Source organism: Apostichopus japonicus, chromosome 15, assembly GCF_037975245.1.
Source record: "Apostichopus japonicus isolate 1M-3 chromosome 15, ASM3797524v1, whole genome shotgun sequence".
Taxonomy (NCBI): Eukaryota; Metazoa; Echinodermata; class Holothuroidea; order Aspidochirotida; family Stichopodidae; genus Apostichopus; species Apostichopus japonicus.
Window position 1 is genome coordinate 3,058,999 of NC_092575.1, and position 20,934 is coordinate 3,079,932.

The following is a 20,934-nucleotide window of genomic DNA, read 5'->3' on the forward strand; positions in this document are numbered from 1 at the left end:
GGTGGGAAATATGCCCCCAAATGATCGACTAAACATATCTTATTATTTGAACGGTTTGTCAACTTTCTAGATCTGACTCGACCAAAATCACTTCTTGCTAAACATATTTAAATAAATTGCTTGGATTACTGAATATAAAAGCCACATCTATGGAGATTAGCCAAACCACTGACACACACCTGTGTCAAAGGTCATTAGCATTTCCCTATAATATGCTATAAAGTAAAATAGTAATCATATTTATCAGGGACCCAAACAGATTTCAGATGGAGGAGGGGAGACGAACACCCAGTGGTATTAACATTGCTGCCTGTGGTGGCATTACATAAGTCCATGTGAAAAACATTGTTTGAAGGGTACATCTCATGCCCCATCCCCAAGCCTCTCCCTTCTTCCTAGGTGTCAGGGACCCTGCTTAATTAGGTAGACTTCAAGACGGATTTAAGAGCCTTTCTTAAAAGCATTTCCCTTCCCTCTGGACAGAACCTCCAGCAATTGCTACTATGTGCAAAAAATTGGAGGCAATACCGATGACCTATAAGGGCCGATTTTGATTCAAGGATCAAGGATTAATTCAAGGATCAATTCAAGGATCAATTCAAGGATTAATTCAAGGATTAATTCTCTGGTACTTTGAAAGGATCATCTCTGGTACTTTGAAACCTAGATGTCTACCAGCATTCTCCGGTACCATTTAATTGTCATCGCCTAGCTCTGACTTTTCTAGAGATTCTTCGTCTGGCTCTAACACCTCAATCTGGTAACTCAATGTCTTACTCTTCATGCGAGAGGTATTTCCAAAGCAAAATATATCTGGAACAAACAAACAAATCATATGATATTTAATAATTAATTTGAATGGTATATCAAATGTGGTATAGGACATAATGTCACATAATGTCATTTTATATTTACTGTTATTGTCTGAAGTTTTAATGCAATCTTTCTCTAGGAATGGGCCCAAAGTTTGGCCAAAACAAAAAAATGTCATCATGGTTTTGCGAAAATCAACTACACAATAATTTGGTACTAAACAAGATTGTACCAGAGGAGAGGTAGACTTTAGGATTGGGTAAGTTTGTGTTTATAATGGAATACATAATGAGTCTTAGACGTAATGCACCATATGAGCAATGTCTGGCCACGTTACAGGGGCCCCTGTTTTGATGCATTCATTTTTCATTGAGTATATATATATAAAATTATATTAACATTCAAGCTTCTTCCATTTTATTTTTCGTATTCATATTTTAAGGTGTTTCGTCATTTTGTTACTTAAATTTACTTAAAACTCAATTTTTTTTCTTTTTTAGGAATTTCGTTGTAAATCTATATTATTTTTAAAATTATTCCTTCATATGTATATTTTTTTTATTAATATTCAGCTGCGTCATCAATTTTATTCTTCATATTCACATTTTAAGGGTTTTGTCATTTTGTTGTAATTGTAAAGTGCTCTTGAACATGCTTCAGCATGAAAAAGAGCGCTATATAAATTTGGTAAATAATAATAATAATGTGAAATTTAAATCTCAACATTACTTACAAAACCCAGTTGTCTCAGCTTCTACTTCCCCGTCGACAGGAATCACATGGCAGTTGTATTTTTTCTCTTCTCTAATTATCTCTTTACCCTCAGAGGATTTGATCTTCTTGTAGATGCTGAAGGTGACATCGCCCTCGTCTGTTTTGAACACGTACCTGAAGGTGAAAGGAAATAGAAAACTCTCAATAAAAAATATATTCACAGGAAGCACAACTTATTTTTCAGTTGCATTAATTTATTTCACTAACCAGACGTTTTGATCTCACAAGAGGGGAAAGGAGAAAAAAAATTATTAAAAATTTAAGGAGGCCCTACCAGTTTGGTTAATGGTACGATATACAACAAGAGTCAATGACTTAGAAGTATTTTTAGCTCCTTCTTTTGAAGAGAGGAACCATGCTAGAACCAGCGTGGAATTTAACCTGTACCCTGTATGATACACCGGTCCTTTTGACTGCAATTTGCGACTTGCCACGGGGTAGGGTAAGTACCATGCATTTCCTTTTTTGGGGGGCTTAGTTTTTACTCCTTGCTTTCTTTTTCTCTTTTTTTTCTCCTGCTTGTTATTCTTGTTTCCCAGGGACAGCTATTCCACAAGTTTTCTTGTTAACCTTTCTAATTCATAGTAGTCTCCTCAATCATTCAATTATCTTTCTACTGCATGTGCTATTCTTTCTGTGTTTTTTTTTTTTAATACCTATAATTCTCATATTATTTAATGTCATTATTGATCGTCTCGCTATTAAGTTTTAACATGATCTCTCTTTGTAATGCTTGATTGATTGATTGATGGATTGATAGAAATAAAATATTCACCTGATGGCACTTTCTGGGACCCTTACTTCATATTTCAGCATCTTCGTCCCTCCACTACTGATCACAATCTTAGACAGAGCTTCTTCTTCAAAGAGCTGGTCCTTCATGTAATACGATTCAGGAACTTTCCCTGCTAACACAATCTGACAACAACAAAAAATCGGAAGATATTTACCATTTCAGAATAAATTTTAAGGCTGATGATGTATGTTATTAATAACCAGGCACACTGACGGCTAAATGTTTCGTTTTCTTCTTTGTTTCACGATGAAAGACCCTGTGTGAACACTCGATAAATCTGGTTTCTAATTCATCTATCATTTACATAAGGTATATGCACTACCCAACCCCCCAACCCAACCCAACCCCCCCACCACACCACCTTACATCCCTTTGTCATGTCAAACACTTCACATTTATTCAGACAGCTTAATTACCTTACTTGGACACTTAGGGTCACCATCTGGGTCGACCTGAGATCCACCCCAGTGTTTAGGTAATTGGTCGTCATCAATGTACTTCAGTAGTGTGTCCTGCCATTTACTGCTACCTACCGAGGAAAATAATGTCATATAACACACACACATCAGTGTGGTACAATCTAGGGAACAGGGGAACACCCCTAGGGTAGGGATTGGGAGCAGGGACTCATACCACCATTTTTTTTTTCTTTTTGTGAAAACCTATAAAAAAAAGTAAAACTTTACTTTTTCATAGAAGTGCGTCTGGATAATTAATAGTTCCATTTATGTGATTAAGAAGTGTCCTCTTCAGGTGCGTAGCCAAGGGTGGGGGGCGATAGGGGCAGCTGCCCCCCCCTTGAGCATATTTTTAACATTTTTTTTAATATTTTTATGATATCGCTAGTAATTTCAAAAGAGAAAAGGCTAAGATGCAACTTACAAGGCCTGGGAAGTGCCATTTCCAGCGATCTGGGAGGCATTTTCAGCCAAATTTTTCTTGTACGCTTTGCGCCAACCCATGGTGGCGCTACGCTTAGATAGTTTGCAATGCCGTTTCTATGGCTCTGATAGTTTGCCTACATTTTGGCCCCTCCCTTCGCAAATTCCTGGCTATGCGCCTGGTCCTCTTGTTGTCTAAAATAAGAAATTTGTTTTCCTTCAGATCAGATTAAAAGAAAATAAAATTAATATATGTGAATCACTTACTTTTCAGGATTTTGACTTTGCTCTTTGTTCCTTCATCAAGAAATGGTCTGACCAGGCTATAGGTTAGAGGAAATATCGCCGGTGGTCTAGTGATGAATACCTTGTTCACTGTCTCAGGGTAGTACTGCTCCATAATAACCATTATCTGATGATAGGAATAAAAATATACCTTTACCTAAATATGATTTGCAAAGAAAGGAACCATTAATAACAAGCTGCTTATCGACCGCAAAAATCCGTAATTAGGTAAATCTGTAAATGTTAAGCTTAGCAGAATCATCATCAGACGCTGCAAAACCAAGCTAAGAACAATTTAACTCTTTGTCCATTGTGTCTCTCAATAATGTGTTCTAAGTTTGTTTTAGTTTCAGTAAATAATAACTGGACATGGGAGAATGTGGCCCCACCCCCTCGTCCCCCTTCCCTCCCCCTCCCCCCTCCCCCCACCAAAAAATTGTCACTATCTCTCATTTTATCATAATAAATCAATATTTTACTAAAATGAAAAACTTGTACCATTAAAGAGGAGTATAATTCAAGAAGGTTATATATTTTCTGTGAACATTCTTACCTCATTCCATAGGGATATAAATGGCTTCCATAAAATTTGAGGACCTAATCCTTCCATATCCAAGATGAATGTAATGCCCTCTATATATTTTCCTTGCTGGAGGAAAGAAATGAGAGGCAGGCTGTTTATAAAAGATGAGCAAATTATTAAAAATACACATTAAAAATACCCATCCAGCTTATTGAGGTGTAGGGAGAATGAAAGATCTTTAGTGTTAGGCTCCAACATTTTTCAGCTTGATAAATTATACTGAGAATTTTCAAATATACTTTTTCTTTCCAGACATTGAGAGTTGCCTAATGAAGCAGTTAAATGTTTCAGTTACTAAGGAGTTAGTGAAATGATGGCCCAAGTTGATCATGTGACCATTAGTTGAATAATTAACTTAAATTGCACCTGGAGCCCAAGCTGGTTCTCATTCTTCACCAGGGACCAGAAAGGGAAACGGAAGAAGGGGATTGAGGAGGGGGTGGGAACAAATGTAACAGTATGAACACAGACTTGTTCAATTATTAATATCACATGCACCTTAGCTAGATTCCTTTCCTTTTGTCTTTACCTAACAGAATCAAAATTCTCATTACCGTTTTTGAATTTTCTCGAGCATCATGGTATAATTTCTCGATAATATGAATCCCTACTGTCTCCCTATCACTTGCTTTCAAGGAGAATAAGACACCTGATGATGAAAAAAAAATATTATTGGTCACAAATTTTCTTTTTAATTCCTTTCTTAATTTAGTACTCCCTTCCCTGTTTTGTCTTCTTCCATTTGCCTCTTGTACTTCCACACCTCTTCTCGAAAATACAGCCCAACCCCACACCCCCCCCGACCCAACTCCCTTTCTTCCCCACCTCTAAAAATATTTTGGACATTTCTTACTTTAATCATTTTGTTTTGATCATGTTAGACAGAGTCTAAGTCAGTGGCGGAGCGTCCATACAGTCAAGGGGGGCGGATGCCCCCCCTGACGGACTCAAACGGACTGCTGGCGCCCTTTTCAGCTTTTTACCACCCTTTACTTCTTCGCGATTATTGACATTTTTATTGCACTCTCACCTACCTATTGACATTTGTCACATTTTGTTGGTGTAATTTTCTGACAAAATGGCGATGACACCTATTTATTCTTCGTTTATCTTCAAATTAGCAAGGCCCGGAAAGGGTAATTTCCGGCGATCTAGGGAGTATCTTTACTCAAAAAATTTCTGTACGCTCCGCACCAACTCGTGGTGGCGCTCCGCTTAGATAGTGTCGAAAGCGCCCCTACAGACCATTCCTGCCCCCTCTGACCAATACCCGTTGCTCCGCCACTGGTCTAAGTTATCTCTTAGCAACAGTCTCATACAAAACCCAAAAACGATTACACTATAGATATATAGGCCTAGTTTCTGTTTTATCTTCGCATGTAGGAATGATTTTCCTCATGTTTTCTTCATGTTATTGCTTCGAAATTCATTATTCTGAATTATCCTCACTGTGACACATACATTCAAACATTGGTACTTTTTTACTCAAACATGGCTACTCACAGGGAGGTACTGGTGGCCAATTAGCCCTCCCTCCCTTCCTCCCCACCCCCTCCCCCTCATCCTTGACACCCTCCCTTGGCCACAGGCCTGAATATCTGTCTGTGAATGTTGATCGTACCTCTCGCATCTATTCTTCCGATAGTCATAATGACAACGAGGTGACCTTCCTTGTCCACACCGCTAGTTCCATTAGGCCAGTACTTCAAAATTGCCTATAAAAGACAAAGAAACAGAACTGCAGATGTAATGGTATAAATACAATAAACAAGCCCTCCCCCCAACACATTATACCCTCCCCCCACCCCCTCCCCTCTTATCCCATCTGCTTTCCTTATTCTCTCCCATATACTGGTAGAAATACTTGCCTTGTGCTTCCCTCAATATGATAACAATTTTCAGTTTTATGCACATTTTCCTTCCAACAGAGCTGTCATGTTTTCTAGCATCAAGGGTAAATAGACATCTTAGTAAACAATCAAATAAATTCAATTGAATAAATTGAGTAAACAGTTAGGTTCAATAATGTGACACAACATACAATGACCAAAACCAGAGATGCAACTACTAGCTCTGCTTAAGCAATGTTACCCCGCCCCACCATCCCCCACCCCCCTCCCTCATTTCCCATATTTGCTCAAGGTGTTCCTTAAACTAATACCTCTGGTAATGGGTGATCATCAAGAAAGGTTGACATCTTGTTCTTGGCTCTCCATTCTGCATTCTGCAAAAAGAAGAAGAAAAAGGGAGCAAGAAGAATAAAATAACAAACAGCACAGAGTTGTATGAAAGGCTAAGCCAAATACAACTTCTTCTATCAGGATGGAAACGTAGGGGGGGGGGGGGGGGTATATTGGCAGCCAGAAGTAGGAAAGGGAGAAGAATGGTAAATGAAAGTTGGGAACAAACTATTGGGTAGAAGGATATGGTGGGTAGAATGGTGGGAAGGGAATGAAAAGGAGGGAGCGAAAATCAGGGACATTGGGACCAAGGATGGTTAGGAAGACTTTGGAGGAGTAGGGAAGGATGAAATACGTAAAAGGGTATGGAGGGTAAATGAAGGATGCATGGAGATAAAGGGTGAGTTGGAGCAAATGGAAGGAAGGAGGATGCGGATGGTAGCTGTATATGGTGGGTAGGTGTATATGGTGGGTATGTTGATATGGTGGGTAGGTGGATATGGTGGGCAGGTGGATGTGATGGGTATGTGGATATGATGGGTATGTGGATATGATGGGTATGTGGATATGGTGGGTATGTGGATATGGTGGGTATGTGGATATGGTGGGTAGGTGGATATGACGGGTAAGTGGATATGACGGGTAAGTGGATATGACGGGTAAGTGGATATGGTGGGTAGGGGGATGTGGTTGGTAGGTGGATGTGATGGGTAGGTGGATATGGTGGGTAGGTGGATATGTTGGGTAGGTGGATATGTTGGGTAGGTGGATGTGATGGGTAGGTGGATGTGATGGGTAAGTGGATATGTTGGGTAGGTGGATATGTTGGGTAGGTGGATGTGTTGGGTAGGTGGATGTGTTGGGTAGGTGGATGTGGTTGGTAGGTAGATATGTTGGGTAGGTGGATGTGGTTGGTAGGTGGATATGTTGGGTAGGTGGATGTGGTGGGTAGGTGGATGTGGTTGGTAGGTGGATATAATGGGTAAGTGGATATAATGGGTAGGTGGATATGGTGGGTAGGTGGATGTGATGGGTAGGTGGATGTGATGGGTAGGTGGATGTGTTGGGTAGGTGGATGTGTTGGGTAGGTGGATGTGATGGGTAGGTGGATGTGATGGGTAGGTAGATATGATGGGTAGGTGGATGTGATGGGTAGGTGGATGTGTTGGGTAGGTGGATGTGTTGGGTAGGTGGATGTGTTGGGTAGGTGGATGTGTTGGGTAGGTGGATGTGTTGGGTAGGTGGATGTGATGGGTAGGTGGATGTGATGGGTAGGTGGATGTGATGGGTAGGTGGATGTGTTGGGTAGGTGGATGTGTTGGGTAGGTGGATGTGATGGGTAGGTGGGTAGCAGAATGGGATGAACAGTTTGATGTGGAGGGTTTGGATAGATGTTAAAGGTAGGAAAGAAGGAAAAAAAGGGTGGATATAGGGGGATGTGGAGGGGAGGAAGATGCTATTGAAAGTAGGAGGATGGGGTAGGAAGAAGGATGATAAATGAAGTCTGGTAAAATGGATGGGGTAAGAGGATAAAGAAGGTAAAATGAAAGGACAGATAGAAGGATGGTATGGGTAGTAGGATAGGGGAGAGTATATAGGATGAGAGCTGAGTAGGATATGTGTATCACACAGAACAGGTAAAGATGGAGGCTCCAGGAGGTTGGGAGAGAATGGGTAGAGGATGAGTATAGGCAGCACGATGTGGCAGATCTGGAAGAGGAATTGTTTGGTAGGTTGGAAGATGAAAGAAAAATGAAAGATGAAAGGTAATCAAACCACCCTACCTTCCTAAACATGTCCTCACTCTTCTTCAGGTTAAACTTTCTAGCTGTAGAAGATAAATAAAAACATAATTAAAACAAAATAATAATAACAGCCTAAATAAAGAAATAAACTTAAAAAACTGGCCACATACATATAAATAAATAATTAATAAATAAATAAATAAACAAAACAGAATTAATCTGGCACACAGACACCCATTCCTTTTTTCCTAACGGAAATATATCAGTTGAACATTTTTCTTTTTTTGGGGGTAGAATTTCTCTAAATAAAAAATAGCATAATCTGAGATATTCTAGAAACTTATGAAAATCCTGAAGTATTTTCACTTAAACATTCCTTAATTTTTTTTCCCCTACCAAGTATTAATATCCCCTACCCTCTCCCCTCCCCCCCAAAAAAAAATACCAAACCAAATGGTTCGTCAGCTCAGAAAAACAGCACCCCAATTTTGCTATAAAGTTTAGTTTTGGAAATGCATGACTCACCTCTTAGGAACCTAAGGTAATGTTGGTCTGTGTAGGTATCCTTCTTAATATCCTTTAAATTGACTTTGAGCTAATGAGAAGAAAAAACAAGGTTATTAGATGTGACTGAAATTAACATTAAACCAACTCAATTTCAGTCAATTTCTAATTGATCTTACCCCTCACCCTTCCCCACAACCCCCTCTCTCCCCTCCCCCCAAGAAAACCTAACAAAATAAGCTGAAGTCATACTAAAACAAATTTTTACATTAATAATGTTGGTTCATGATGTCGGCCTACTCTGGGTCCCAGAAAAGCAACTCCCCACCCCCCCCCCTTCCATATACAGGTCCAACACACTTATGTCCTCAACACACTTTGCCATGAACTGAAACAAAAACTAGTGGGGAACTCATATTTCTGTAGTGAATGGGTGGGTGGGTATATTGCCTAACTTTTTAAAGATAGGCCTAAGTGAAATTTATTTGTTAGACCTATAGCCTACTACAACAGCTGACATCAGCTCAAACTTAGCTAAAAGTTATTCTCCTAAGTGCGAATTAAGTTTCTGGCATTTTTTAGAACTTTGCTGAAAATGTAACTAACCATAATTAATTAATCAATTGTCTAATTAATAAGGCAATGTCACATGTGACATTCCTTCATTCAAGTCTTCATTCTTTGGGTAAAAAATCTAAAATACTACTTTCCTCTAAAAAACGGTTGGAAAAAACTTGGCCAATAAAATGACTTCTAACCTGAGCAAGCTTCTCGGCTTGTCCTGGAGACAGATCTCCGACCCTTCCACTCATCTTGCTTTGAAAAGGGAAAAAACTTAATTTCTACGATCGCTTGCCTCGTATCTCTTCCTCACTGCCTTTCCCGATGCTAGTTGATTTTTGCTTACTGAGCAACTCCACAATGACCAACTCTGTTACCTCTGATCATGTTTGCAGTTGGTTTGCATTAACAGTTAATCATCGCCTGTTTGTTCATTCATGCATACCCTTAACGTTTTTTGTGTTATATCAGCCTACAATTAACCATACATACCTACCTTCAATGTTTGTTCAATGATTATTGATTTACCATCTAAATAAATCCTGTATCCATATCCTTCTAGAGGGTCCTTATATTGTTAACCTTTGGGACAGGGATTACAAAGTCAAAACTAAGGCAGACAAATTGATCCACAAATAAATCAGATAAGAGTCTAAGCTACTTGTTTACAGGTCTGTAACTTTTCCAAGATTAAAATTTTTCACTATCATTCTTAGTTTGTCTTGTTTGATAATCCTCTAAAACTTTGTTCTTCTCGATATTGGTATCTCTGTTCACCTAGTATTTTACCTATCTCTAAGAGATAAAGTTTGGTTTGATTTTATGGCAAAACTAAACGGTCAAAGTATCACCTGCACAGCTAGGATTCATTATATGTATATATATATATATATATATATATATATATCAATATACATATTATATGTATCTACATATATATATATATATTTATGAATGTGCTTGCACATAAATTACTTATTATATGTCAATTTCTCATATTTAGGCCTATTTCCGTTGTATAAACTTGCTCGCACAGAACTATGCAGTAACTCAACCCATAACATCAACACATTTGTTTGCTGCTACTTGGCTGTTATTTCCATTTCAGTAAATGAAATGCAACCAGATACTGAAAAATGAAACTCCATTTGACATAAATTTGATGATGATAATTTTATTTCACATCTGGCAAGTTTGAATTACAGTGTTAATTATGTATGATATATTCATCTATAAACTGTCGATCTTATCTTGCCGGGATGTTAAAAGATCCATAATTAGCTGCGACTTGATGAAAACTCATTAGTCTATGAAAGAACAATGGACCCTGGTGCTTAATTAAATCACATCAGAAAGTAATGACTAATTAGTGACATAGGTGATGATTACTTGGCTTCCAAAGTTCAGGTAACTGTCACAGGATATCTGCAAGGTTTATAAGCAACAATTTATACCTGATGGTTCTCTGACTTATCGTAAAAAGTAAATTCTACTGACTTGTTAGCTATATAAACGTACTATATGTATATGTACATCAGCACCCATGCATAGGCGTAGAAGCCCAATTTGAATTGGGGGGGCTGTAACAACTTGCCTGAAAAAAAAACCAAAATTTTTTGTATCATATAGGCATGCATCGGTTATTACATCGCATGCCAAAAACATACAATCATTTGCCATGTTATTACCCTTCCATATTGGTTAGAATTGCTGGGCAAGTCGTTACAATAATAATGATCATAATAATATCAGTGTAACCATTGAAAACAAATTGCAAAATATTTTTTTTCCTTTCAGTAGGTGCCCGAAAAATTCTCAGCATATTGCCCCAATTTTCACAAAAAAATTTATGGGGGCACTCCAGCCACCCCCAAGCCCCCCCCTCCTCCGACGCCTATGCACCCATGTCATGTACACTGTAAAACATCATCAAGGCAGCATTGCTTAGCACTACAATTAAAGTGATAAAAGTGTTAGGAAGGAATGGGTGACAAGATTGTCAGCTTGATGTATCTCCTAACAACACATTAAATGCATCATCTTTCTTGCCTCACACAATAACAACACGGAGGATATTTTTTACTGACAAAACTAAACATTCTGAACCAATAAAATTGGTGTTTTCACAAACTGAATAAGTTGCATTAATTACTTCATCAATTTAGTATCACAAGATAATCGTATAAAACAGATCTACTTGATATCTCAATCTTTATAAACATTAAGTAGAAACAAAAATTCAAGTTTTTAGTTGAGATTAAAATGTTCAATTTCTTATGTCCTTACTATTCTACCATCCCACTTAAAAGCATTTTGTCAAAAAGGGAAAAAAATAGGAAATGTGTGATGAATGATCTATATACAATGACACTAGTGTCAGTGTGAGATTTGTTATTTTATTATTAATTCTCTGATAGGTTCCAAAACAAAATAAAAGTAGACCATGCAGAAGAAAAATCCTCAAAAGCAAAATGTTCCATAAATAAGCCATTTTTGCTACTGTGCTAAATATAAGTAAAAAAAGTTAGCAAAATGAGAGAAGAGAAAAGAAGGGGGATAGTGGAAGGGCAAACTGTGCCTCCAAATGTACAAAACTTTTTCTCCTATTATTCATTATCTCCAAGCTCAGCCTTCTCAATGGATTCTTCATCAGGCTCCAGTACCTCAATCTGATAGCTTAGTGTCTTGTTCTTCATGACCGAGGTATTCTCAAAACAGAAGATGTCTAAAAAGAAACAGAGGAAATGCAAGGACTGAGTGATTCGACACACATCCGAAGGTATTTTTCTTTCATTCCCACATGTTATTGGATACCCATTCTGCCAGTCTAAATAATGTTTCCCCCACCCCAGTTCTTATAGATATAGAAAAATCCCATTAATACAGTATTAAAAGGGTTTTTTTCATCCAAAAGTGTTATTTAAATAGTCCAGATGTGGTTTAAGGGTATGTTCATTAATCAACTCTATCTTGACCATTGGTGGATTCAGGATTTCATAAACTGGGGAGGATCACTTGGGGTGGGTGGGTGGGGTGCATGGGTGGGGTGGGGTGCATGGGTGGGGTGGAGTGGGGGTGTGTTAGAGGTCCAGGAGGTAAATATTTTGTAGATACATTAGATAAATCACCACTGAAATAGCAGTGCATAAGCAAAACATTGTTAAAATGTAATACTAAAACTAAATACTAAAACTGTTTTAATACCAGTGCCATGTGATGATTAGAAATTACATGTTTGTTGCTAAATTTTAGTGCTAAAAAAATTCAGAAGGGTGGCCCGGGGCCCTCTCGGGCTGCCTCAAGTGGATCGGCCCCTGCTGACAGTAACAACAAATGCATATTTTTGGGCTTGTGTACTTTTATCACGGGGAAAATGAATGCCGAAAATACATTCCGCGATGCTCAGTATTTGACCGAAAATAGATTGAAATGCTTACACAAGCCGAGGTCTGCTGCTTCCACTTCTCCATCCACTGGTATCACGTGACAGTTATAACTCTTCTCTTCTTTCAACCACTGCTTCTCGTCACCAGCTTTATTCCTCTTGTAGATGCTGAAGGTTATGTCACCGTCATCAGTCTTGAACACGTACCTACATACATATATACAGACAGACAGACAGATAGATAGACAGACAGATATATACAGACAGACAGACAGACAGACAAACATATAGACAGACAGATAGACAGACAGACAGATAGACAGACAGAAAGATAGACAGACAGACAGACAGAAAGATAGACAGACAGACAGAAAGATAGACATATTAAAAGAGATGATTAAATGTAGGAAGGATAAGGAGTCTCATTTCAGTTGCACAATTCAAGCTATTAATCCAGAAGAATAATGCTGTACTTTGCAATGGAAAAAAAAATTCAAAAATGAATATAAAAGTTTATAATACAGCCACTTATTAATACCACATAATTGAAAATCATAATATTGACTCAGACAAATCTGCAGTCAGAGATTAGTAATCATCGAGTCTGTTTGAATTCTCTTCTAGTCGAAACTTGTATTTGTTCTTTCAAAATTGTTCGTTTGTTACCCTTTTGGAAGATAAACGTCTTCCATTTTGATTTACCTGACGGCACTCTCAGGCATCCTTACTTCGTACTTGAGTGCCTTCGCAGCTCCGGGTTTGATGACGATCTTTGTGAGCGATTCTTCTTCAAAGAGTTGATCCTTCATGTAATAAGATTCGGGGACTTTTCCTCCCAGGACCAACTAAGTATAGAGAAAGAAACAAGAAACGATACCGGTTCTTCAAACATATCTATAACAAAAATAGTTGAGTGGTTTTTCATAATTTTCCATAAATATGCAGAACAAACTTCAAACCAATACACTACATCAAAAGCATATATTCATCTGATGTACAAGTGAAAAGGTTGGGGAAGGGATGTCAGGGGAGGGGAAGGGGCATCAGGGCAGTTGTCTGAACAATGGATTTTAAGTTATGTTTACAACTGAAACCATTCATCCTTTGATAAAAACATGAAGATGGGATAATGGGGCAAATTTAATATGAAGGATTATGTGTAGGATAGGTCAGTAGGATGCGAAAGCACTAACGTTCTGCATACCTGGATAGGTTGATAGGACGCTCAAGCCTTAAGTTCTAAGGGTCGGTCTGCATACCTGATTAATTCAAAATATCTTGTAGGCCGATTTTTCTTTCATAGGCCAGACTGAAATCTCTGACTGGTCCAATTTGGCAAAGGGACTGCAAATTACGAACACAATGGCCTATATCAGCTAAATTGACTGTTGACATAAATACCTTGCTGGGACACTTGGGGTCACCATCAGGGTCCACCAGAGTTCCACCCCAGTGCTTGGGTAGTTGATCAGCATCAATGTATTTGAGCAATGTTTCTTTCCAGTTACTGCTACCTGTAGGTACACAAAAAAAAAACTAATTTGGTTAACAGAAGATTAATAACTTCTTGCATTCAATTACTTTATGGTGTTGTGCATTAACCTCAATCTAAATTTTGATACCACATTTAAAAAAAGTATATTGCCTGAAATTCAGTATTTTACAAAATTGCTGGAATTTTCCTGCATCATTAGGTCATACCCACATCAAACCCGCATCAAACCCGCATCAAACCTGCACCAAACCCGCACCAAACCCAGACCAAACCCGCATCAAACCCGCATCAAACCCGCATCAAACCCACATCACCAATTTGTATGGTTAAGATACATTTTTGTTTTCCTTCACAAGGCATCTGGCAACAACTGAGTTTAAACACGTCATCAAGTCAATTTCTAGGTCTTCTTGAGATAGAGGTGAGGGGAAGGGGTGATGAAGAGGGACAGGGGAGAGGGGGCGGATATTTGCTAACTAAAAAGAACAAAGAAAATTACACTGGCTTATCTGAATAAAAACATGAAAAGGAAATCATTTTGTCCATTTACAAGAGATGGGGGGGGGGGTGTAATCTAAAGTTTAAGTTACACCTAAGGCTACCTCAGAATGTCTTTTACTGACCATTTCACTCCCTCCATGATAAATACTATATAAGCTCTTATGCAGGCAATGTGGAAAGCTAGTACGAAAAATTGTAAAAATTTAAATAATATTGGTTTATGAATCAAACAAGTCCTTCCAGAGCAATTATCGCAATAATTAGTATTGTTTGTTTGCAGAGAGAGGTGGAAAGAGAAGAACCATTTACTTTTTAAAATCTTGACTTTTTTCTTCGTACCCTCATCCAGGAAAGGCTTAACGAGACTGTAAGCTAGAGGAAATATCGCTGGTGGTCTGGTAACGAAAACTCTCTTAACTGTTTCAGGGTAGTACTGCTCCATAATAACCATCATCTGTATTTTAAAAAGAAAATAAAATTGTTCAAAAATGTCAAAATTTATCTTTAATTTATTCCTAAATATCAAAATTAGGAAAACAAAAGAGTTCTTTATGGACATTATTCAAGTCTGCAAAACAAGTTTCTTCAATCACACTCTAAATATGTATTGAAAGAAACATATGTACATATGAGTTAAAGGGCCTGACGTTTCGATCCTAGCAGGACCTTTCTCAGAGGCTAAATGAAACGAAAACAGACTAAGAACCAATGAGACACAGATGGACAGACAGTCCAACTAACAGACACACATACAACTAATGAATTTATTTCTTAGCTCTCTGACCACAGAGATCAAAACATCCATTCTAAAATACAGACAGGTTTTTCAATTCAAACTTTTTTTCTCAGTTTGGTCCTCAATTTAATCAATAACTTAATAATTGTAATGGATCAAACTAGGACACCCTGGCCCACAGATTATATCACCAAATGATGAACACATCGATAAATCGGATTTGAATTCCCCAAATTTCGTCCCCTGGACACTTTTTATACTAATATTAATCGTTGCAGCCTGGTAAATTTTAAAATTATTTGGACTTTTTACTTAACTTTTTTTCAAATTAAACTTGACATGTTATGAACTAGGGAGCTAGAATGTGATGCAGTTTTAATATAAAAAAACGATGTTTGAAAAATTACTCTAGAAAGAAATTCATCAAATTAAGTCATATTGCTGCTCTGAGGGAGCATAAAATGGTGATATAAGAAAAGTAAAGAAACTTTAGTAGAGCCAACTACCTCATTCCACAAGTTAATGAAAGGCTTCCATAAAATGTGAGGTCCTAGACCTTCCATGTCAAGAATAAGCGTCAGGCCCTCAACATATCGTCCTTGCTGCAAAGAAAAATGGGTAAGACACCAAATGCAAATCAGATATTTCATCTCATCACAACACATTACATCATTGCCATGTCAGAGGGGGAGGGGAGAGGGTGGGGGATTCATGGCACCTCCATTGTCAGAGGGGGGGGGGACATTCAGTCCCCTGTGAAGAATCAAACCACTTCTCAGGGCCTAGGAGGCCCCTCCATAAGTTAGGCTCATCCTCTTTTACCTAAACCTGATCAGGGGAATTTAAAAATTTCCACACACTTGCTCACTTATTTTAAATCCTGTGCACGACTTTAATGCAATTCATTCTTGAATATAGATAATGTTACAAGAAAACGAATACATATTATACTGACATGAGTATATAGACTATCTTGTAGTACTGGTCAATATGTTCATTCTAAAACCAATATAAAACGAATATAATCTGTCTGTATTTAACGCTCACCTTCTTTGAATTTTCTTTGGCAATTTCATACATTCGTTCAATCAGATGTATGCCAACCTTCTCTCTTTCACTTGACTTCAAAGAATAAATGATTCCTGGTCAAAATGAAGTGAAAATTTGAATTAAAGAAATTGCAAATAAATCTGGAAAAAAAAGAGATAAAAAACTTGAAGATACATATTGCACATAAAAGGGAAATGAATAAGAATAACTTATGTAGTCCAAAAGTTTCCGAAGCTAATTCCTTGGATGACAAAATTACTACGAGTAATGGTAAAAACTGACAAAGTGTCATTGTTGAATGGAAAGTAAATTTGCATGGAATCTGAAGGTTTGCTGGGAAGAAATAGTCCCCCACACAACTTTGTCAGCTGCAGGTTTCTAACAACACTTTCAAGTTATCATGAATTTAAAGGGAGTGAAGACTCGCGCACAAAGAAACGTCTAATGCCGGTAATCTGACCTAGTTTCGAATGAGGTGTAACAGAAGTGTTAGACACCACCATCGATCGCAGAAAATACACACACAGCTAGCTACCGTCGGTAATTAGACACTAGTGTACAGTCAATACATACAGCTACGGTCAATACCCACAACACATTGTACATAGTAGCGATGGACATCTCAGCAGGGAGTTGTTATGGAACTCCCTGATCTCAGGTCCAGGTTAAAGATAACAAGGTATCTCGTTTCATTACTGTCTGCATTTTGTAGCGACAAGAAGAAAACTTCACTTGCAAGCAAGCAGAAAGTTAACTTTTTCAGAGCGCGGCACGCGGTTTGGGGCAAGTCTTCAATGCCTTTAATTCACCTGTCAATTAGTAGTTACAGGAATTAAAAGTAGCGAATGAATCGTAGAAATATTACCTCTTACATCTACCGCACCGATGGCGTCAATCTCCACAGCATTTCCTTCTTTGTCTACCCCTGGATATCCTCTTGGCCAGTATTTATCCACTGCCTGTAAAAAAAAAAAGAGGGGGGGGATTGCAAGGTGGCCGCTGATGTGAAAACTTGGAAAACATTGAAACCTAAAGACCCTATCTGGAAATGAGTGAAACGTATATTATCGCTACCATTTATTTATTGTGATGACGTCCCCACCCCCCCCCCCCCGATCTCTCTCCTTAATATAGTAGGGTGTCATGGTGGACTTGCTTAAAAATACAACTATACAGACTTCATAATAATCGATGAGAAATTGGAGACATTTAGAAAACTGACCTCGGGTAAAGGATTGTCTTTCGTGAACGTTGACATCTTGTTCTTTATTCTCCATTCCACATTCTGGAGAGAAAATATCAATCAAAATAAAAAAATATATAAATCTGAATAGAAAATATATCAAGAATATAAATCACAACATGCATAGGCATTGCTTCATAACAGAAACTGCTGTATTAGACTGCAGGTTACATCATCCCTACCCATCCCCCCACCCCTCCTCCCCCTTCCCTCTCCTGAACCAACAGTCACAAACATACTTTCCAGGTCTAACTCCAATGCCATTAGATCATCTAGAATTTTTTTTACTTTATTATTATTAATACAGTCCTTTTATTTAAATGCTAAATTTTGATGTGTGCAATAATATGCATTCTTAAGATGACATCGAAAACAGAACTGGTACATTACAAACCTTCAACAGGCACGATGACATTTTTACCTTAAATTTCAGAGGTTTTAAAAACAATGAATCAAACGTGGTGCTGGCCAGCGAAACAAAGGTTTTCTTGATTGGACTGAACGTTTAATTAAACTTTCTAAAATTAGGAATAGTCACAAAGACATTGATGAGTATCCAAATTATATCTGAGAAAATATAGCTTTGATATAATTCCCTTCCTACCTTCCTTAGCATCTCCTCGCTCTTCTTCAGGTTGAAATTTCTTGCTGCAACAAATGAAGGAGGAAACTAACTGAACAGAATATGTCAATTAGACCGGCAGCATTCCTGAACATAGACATGTTGATAATTTTGCTCAAAGTTTTTCAAATACTGTGTTCGACAACTTTCAATCCCCACAATTGAGTCGGACCAAAGTTTAGTGGTGTTGAATTTGCCAGAATCATTACTGTGAAAGTATTGGAGTTCATGCATCGCTGCCCCCCCTCCCCCTCCTCACCCCACCCAAACTTGAGGGCAGCCTGCAATACTGGTTAAATTTTTCATTTGAGGTGGCTATTATTTGACTGTCTAGAAAATGTGCATGACATTGACTACCTTTTACATTAAAATCTTGACAGGTAATCTTTATGCGATGCAATCCAAAACAATGCAACACAATGCAATGTTGTTTAAGAGTTTTGTTCTTGATGTTATCAATATACCTGGTTCCCCTACACCATCAGTGGTGACAGGGGACCATGTCCTTCCCCCCCCCCCTTTCCCATAATTGTCATATTAGCAAATATGGTGTCATTAATTTGAACATTAGTCTGAATCATTCCCATCCCATCTGCCACCCCCCCCCTCCCCCCTCAATAACTCTGGGTAAGTTTTGTGTACTCTGAGACCTACTTTTCATCAACATGAAAGAAGATATTAGTAAAGCCCTTAAAATGATTATTATTATAATAATTATTAATAGCCCTGCTTAGCTCAATTCCAATGATGATGATATCATTGAATCTGCTGTTGCCAGGTACATTATATAAACTCTTGTCAAGTCACCCTGTTTTCTGATAAATGTACTATCAGGATTTAGTTTCATCGAGTGATGTAAAAGCTTTACTACGAGATAGTTTGACATACTTAACTTTACCATCTGTAGTCAACTATGGCAATCAATGGTAATTCACACAAGAAAAAAACACATCATTCCTTAAAGTTTTAAGAAATTATAAACTATCAAAAGTATAAACAAACCTCTAAGGAATCGCAGCAAATAATGGTCTGTGTGTTTCTCCAGCAAGATGTCCTTCAAATTTTCTCTGAACTAGAGATAAAAGATGCCATGAGAACTTTACTTTACATATATTCTGTGCAGAGTAGTAATATATGTAGGAGTCATATATGTAAAAGAATAGGTAGGGTGATAGGGGAATGTGTACAGACCCTCCAACCAACCCCCCCCCCACTCCATATTCAAATCCGACACAAAAATTAAGAAGTAATTGTAGAATCTTGTATGTAGACCAAATTTTATAGCTTAATTATGCCTCACTACGCCTCACTATATGGGGGGGGGGGTAGGGAACCTCCACATGTGAGATAGTCACACCCCCTCTCTTTTAAGCCCCGGATAGTCAACATAAAATGCATTTGTAACATAATAATAGGCCTACAGTACAAAAGAACAGTGGTCATTCATTACCTTAGCTAATTTTTCAGCTTGTTCGCTGGACAGGTCACCCACTCGTCCACTCATTTTGCTGATCTGTTGAATCTTCCTTCTTCCTGAGTTAAGCTTATCCTTTATCCGCAGATGGGATTAGTAGCATGAAAGAATCAGATTTAATGAATCACCTCGAGTGACTGACGACCCAACAAGTTCCTCTAACAACCAATTACAGAAGTGCTGTAATTCTTGGTTAAGTTCAAAGATCATTTAACTTTTAACACATTAGTTTTTCAGTTATCACACACTAATTTCAGAAAGTACAACCCTGGGAGTTTAAAGTAATAGACGTGATAAGCAAGACGTAATAGCTTTTGTGTCGTTTGAACGATAACAAATCGTATCGATTAAAGGTTATCGTCTGTAATCTTGATGTGTTTGATCCCAACCCTCCTAATTACCTTGAGACAGAAGCTCTACCGATAATGGCATCTAACGATTACTAAAGTCTTATCGGAGGATTAAAATAGAAGGGAAGTTTGAACTGTTGGAACTCCAGACAATCATTAGCAGATGATCTGCGTTAAACAATGAAGTCGTTTGATCTAATATTTGATCAAAGATCTGTGGGTACATGTGTATATATTAATAAAACTCTGGTGTGTGTTGTATGATAGATCAGGGAGCTCCGTGGATAGATCAAGTTTAAAATCAAGTAACAGTTATTAAACGCTCCACATAGTACATTGAACTTGGTAAAGGTTATATGTAATTAATTAAAAGGGTTAAAGCTAGCTCTGAAGAAGGAGAGAGACTAACTACCCATTCTATAATTCTATTGATCAGTGTCAAATTATCGATTAGCCAGATAAGGCAAATGCCTAGAGGACCCAAAGACACCTCAATACGATAGAATTTGAGTTGGAGGAGGCCTCACAAGGTTCATGATGTCCTTGAGGCTTTTACACAAGATACAGATCTGCTGATCCCCTCCCCCACCCTTTCCCTCCCCCTCCCCATTTGGATCAGATCGTGCAGTCCAAACAACACACATAGTTTCTGAGGCATTCAGAAGGCATCAAGGCACTTTTTGTTTAGAGGGCATATTCATGCTTGACATTACAGAGAATGGCTAGTTTACAAATACAGGATATTAATCACATGTATATAAGAAAAAATCAGGATTTTTCAAAAATGTTACTTTTTCTTCACATTTAAAATTGATCAAACAAGTTGCATGAAATGCACTGCTTTGGGATTTTTCATATCTACATTCACAGAACTATTATTAAGAAAAAGTAAAAGAATTTGTTGTTTAAACATTTTTTATTTCAGATATAAAAAATACAAATAATTACTTGACAAT

The 20,934-nt window shown here is 37.9% G+C and overlaps 2 protein-coding genes across 2 annotated transcripts; both read right to left on the minus strand.

Annotated features, from left to right (window-relative positions):
* Positions 1–429: 429 nt before the first annotated feature.
* Positions 430–9,771, minus strand: LOC139980869 (SEC14-like protein 2). Its single transcript, XM_071992863.1, has 12 exons — positions 9,320–9,771; positions 8,583–8,652; positions 8,097–8,140; positions 6,294–6,356; positions 5,754–5,847; positions 4,687–4,781; positions 4,103–4,198; positions 3,532–3,676; positions 2,800–2,912; positions 2,363–2,505; positions 1,547–1,701; positions 430–813 (listed from the first exon to the last, which is right to left on the minus strand). The coding sequence occupies exons 1-12, from the start codon at positions 9,371–9,373 to the stop codon at positions 695–697; spliced, it is 1,191 nt and encodes a 396-aa protein (XP_071848964.1). The 5' UTR covers positions 9,374–9,771; the 3' UTR covers positions 430–694.
* Positions 9,772–10,276: 505 nt separating this feature from the next.
* On the minus strand, positions 10,277–19,798 carry LOC139980868 (SEC14-like protein 2). The gene is made up of 12 exons (XM_071992862.1): positions 19,605–19,798; positions 19,157–19,226; positions 18,137–18,180; positions 17,512–17,574; positions 17,155–17,248; positions 16,287–16,381; positions 15,746–15,841; positions 14,813–14,957; positions 13,909–14,021; positions 13,210–13,352; positions 12,560–12,714; positions 10,277–11,847 (listed from the first exon to the last, which is right to left on the minus strand). The coding sequence occupies exons 1-12, from the start codon at positions 19,656–19,658 to the stop codon at positions 11,729–11,731; spliced, it is 1,191 nt and encodes a 396-aa protein (XP_071848963.1). The 5' UTR covers positions 19,659–19,798; the 3' UTR covers positions 10,277–11,728.
* Between the last annotated feature and the right edge of the window lie 1,136 nt (positions 19,799–20,934).